The 1,652-nt window shown below is 38.4% G+C and overlaps 1 protein-coding gene across 1 annotated transcript; it reads left to right on the top strand.

Moving 5' to 3' along the window:
* The first annotated feature begins 200 nt into the window (after nt 1–200).
* On the top strand, nt 201–1,164 carry LOC109217505 (carrot ABA-induced in somatic embryos 3-like). The gene is made up of 2 exons (XM_019381761.1): nt 201–439; nt 745–1,164. The coding sequence occupies exons 1-2, from the start codon at nt 322–324 to the stop codon at nt 963–965; spliced, it is 339 nt and encodes a 112-aa protein (XP_019237306.1). The 5' UTR covers nt 201–321; the 3' UTR covers nt 966–1,164.
* The last annotated feature ends 488 nt before the right edge of the window (nt 1,165–1,652 follow it).

Raw genomic sequence — 1,652 nt, 5'->3', positions numbered from 1 at the left:
AAAGTTAAACCTATAGGGGAGAAATTCGGGAATATGCAGTTGCATGCGCTCGAAAAATTGTACAGTTGACTCGTGTCTGCTCCATCTGCCAGCATTGTTATGGTGCAAGGCACCGCGTGTCTTTATCTTGTCCTTTCTTCGCCACGTACTTCCAACAACTGCATCGTCACCAACCTAAAATTCTTTATATATAGATATCTCATGCAAACGTGACTATGCACTGCATGAAAATTTCACAGAAAGGCTTAAAAACTATACTTCGAGAGAACATTTCAATATTTTTAGAAGGTTTATCTAGGAGTTGCTAAAACAGAAACAATAATGGCTTCAGGGCAACAAGAACGTTCAGAACTTGATGCAAGAGCTAAACAAGGAGAAACAGTGGTCCCTGGTGGCACTGGTGGCAAGAGCCTTGAAGCTCAGGAGCATCTTGCTGAAGGTTAAGCTTAACTAGATCTTCTACTTCTTTTTTATTCTTATGCGAACTTTAAGTTAAAAAGCTTAAATTGCTAGACTGTCTATGTTTTTATTTACTTAATTAGCTTAATATGCGTACAGAAATTTCTACACTCCAAGTATTAATTGAAAGATATCTATAAGTAGTTCTTCAGGACCCAATCTTGAAAATAAAGCCAGTATATTACTAGAACAAGTATTGAAATATCATCTTATTTGAAAGATTAAGCTAATAAAGAGATGCACATTATTGGCTAATGATGTTTGATTTTGTTGAATTGAATGAAGGGAGGAGCAGAGGAGGGCAGACAAGAAAGGAGCAGCTAGGAACAGAAGGGTACCAAGAGCTGGGACAAAAAGGAGGACAGACAAGGAAAGAGCAAATAGGGAGAGAAGGGTATCAAGAAATGGGTCGAAAAGGTGGACTTAGTACAACTGAGAAATCTGGTGGTGAACGTGCTGCTGAAGAAGGCGTTGACATCGATGAATCCAAGTTTAGCACCTCTTAAAACGTTTGGAGTTAAAGCTGTTTTATGTATTACTGTGTTTAATCTGTTTCGTTGTCGAGTGGCCAATCCTAGATTAGGTTGCAGCGTTTTGGTGTGTGTCTTAGTTCTGTAAAAATATGTTGTGCCTTATGTAAGGGGCTAGGTTATCCCTAGTCTGTACGGTTTATTACTAATGACTGATTAGTTTAATTTCTGATTTCTTGTATGCTTTGGTCAAATATTATGTGGAACTTTAGAATCTTGGATCACAAGGTGGTACGTATCTCGCGAAAGTTGGAAGGGATTGGTAACTATTGTGCTCGATATGCGCCGGCCCAGATAGATATTGTGGTCGATGTGCGCCAGAGTAAATAGATGAAAAACGAAGTAAGAGAAATCAAAGTGAATTACGAAGTAATTTATATATTTGATAACATGCTCGAAATAGTGTTCTGTACAATTAACCTGGAAGTTGGTACCAGGAAATTATCGGTCGAGAGTAGAAAATAGAAAGAATTTAGGAACTCTTTTGTTTAATTGAATAGAGTGAGAGGACCAAGGGAGCAGTTTTCACTGGGGAGAGTCAACCTGGAAGTTGGTACCAGGAAATTATCGGTCGAGAGTAGAAAATAGAAAGAATTTAGAAACTCTTTTGTTTAATTGAATAGAGTGAGAGGACCAAGGGAGCAGTTTTCACTGGGGAGAGTC

This window comes from Nicotiana attenuata, unplaced genomic scaffold, assembly GCF_001879085.1.
Source record: "Nicotiana attenuata strain UT unplaced genomic scaffold, NIATTr2, whole genome shotgun sequence".
Classification (NCBI taxonomy): domain Eukaryota; kingdom Viridiplantae; phylum Streptophyta; class Magnoliopsida; order Solanales; family Solanaceae; genus Nicotiana; species Nicotiana attenuata.
The sequence above is the reverse complement of the archived record's forward strand: the minus strand, read 5'-3'. Positions and strand labels throughout refer to the sequence as shown.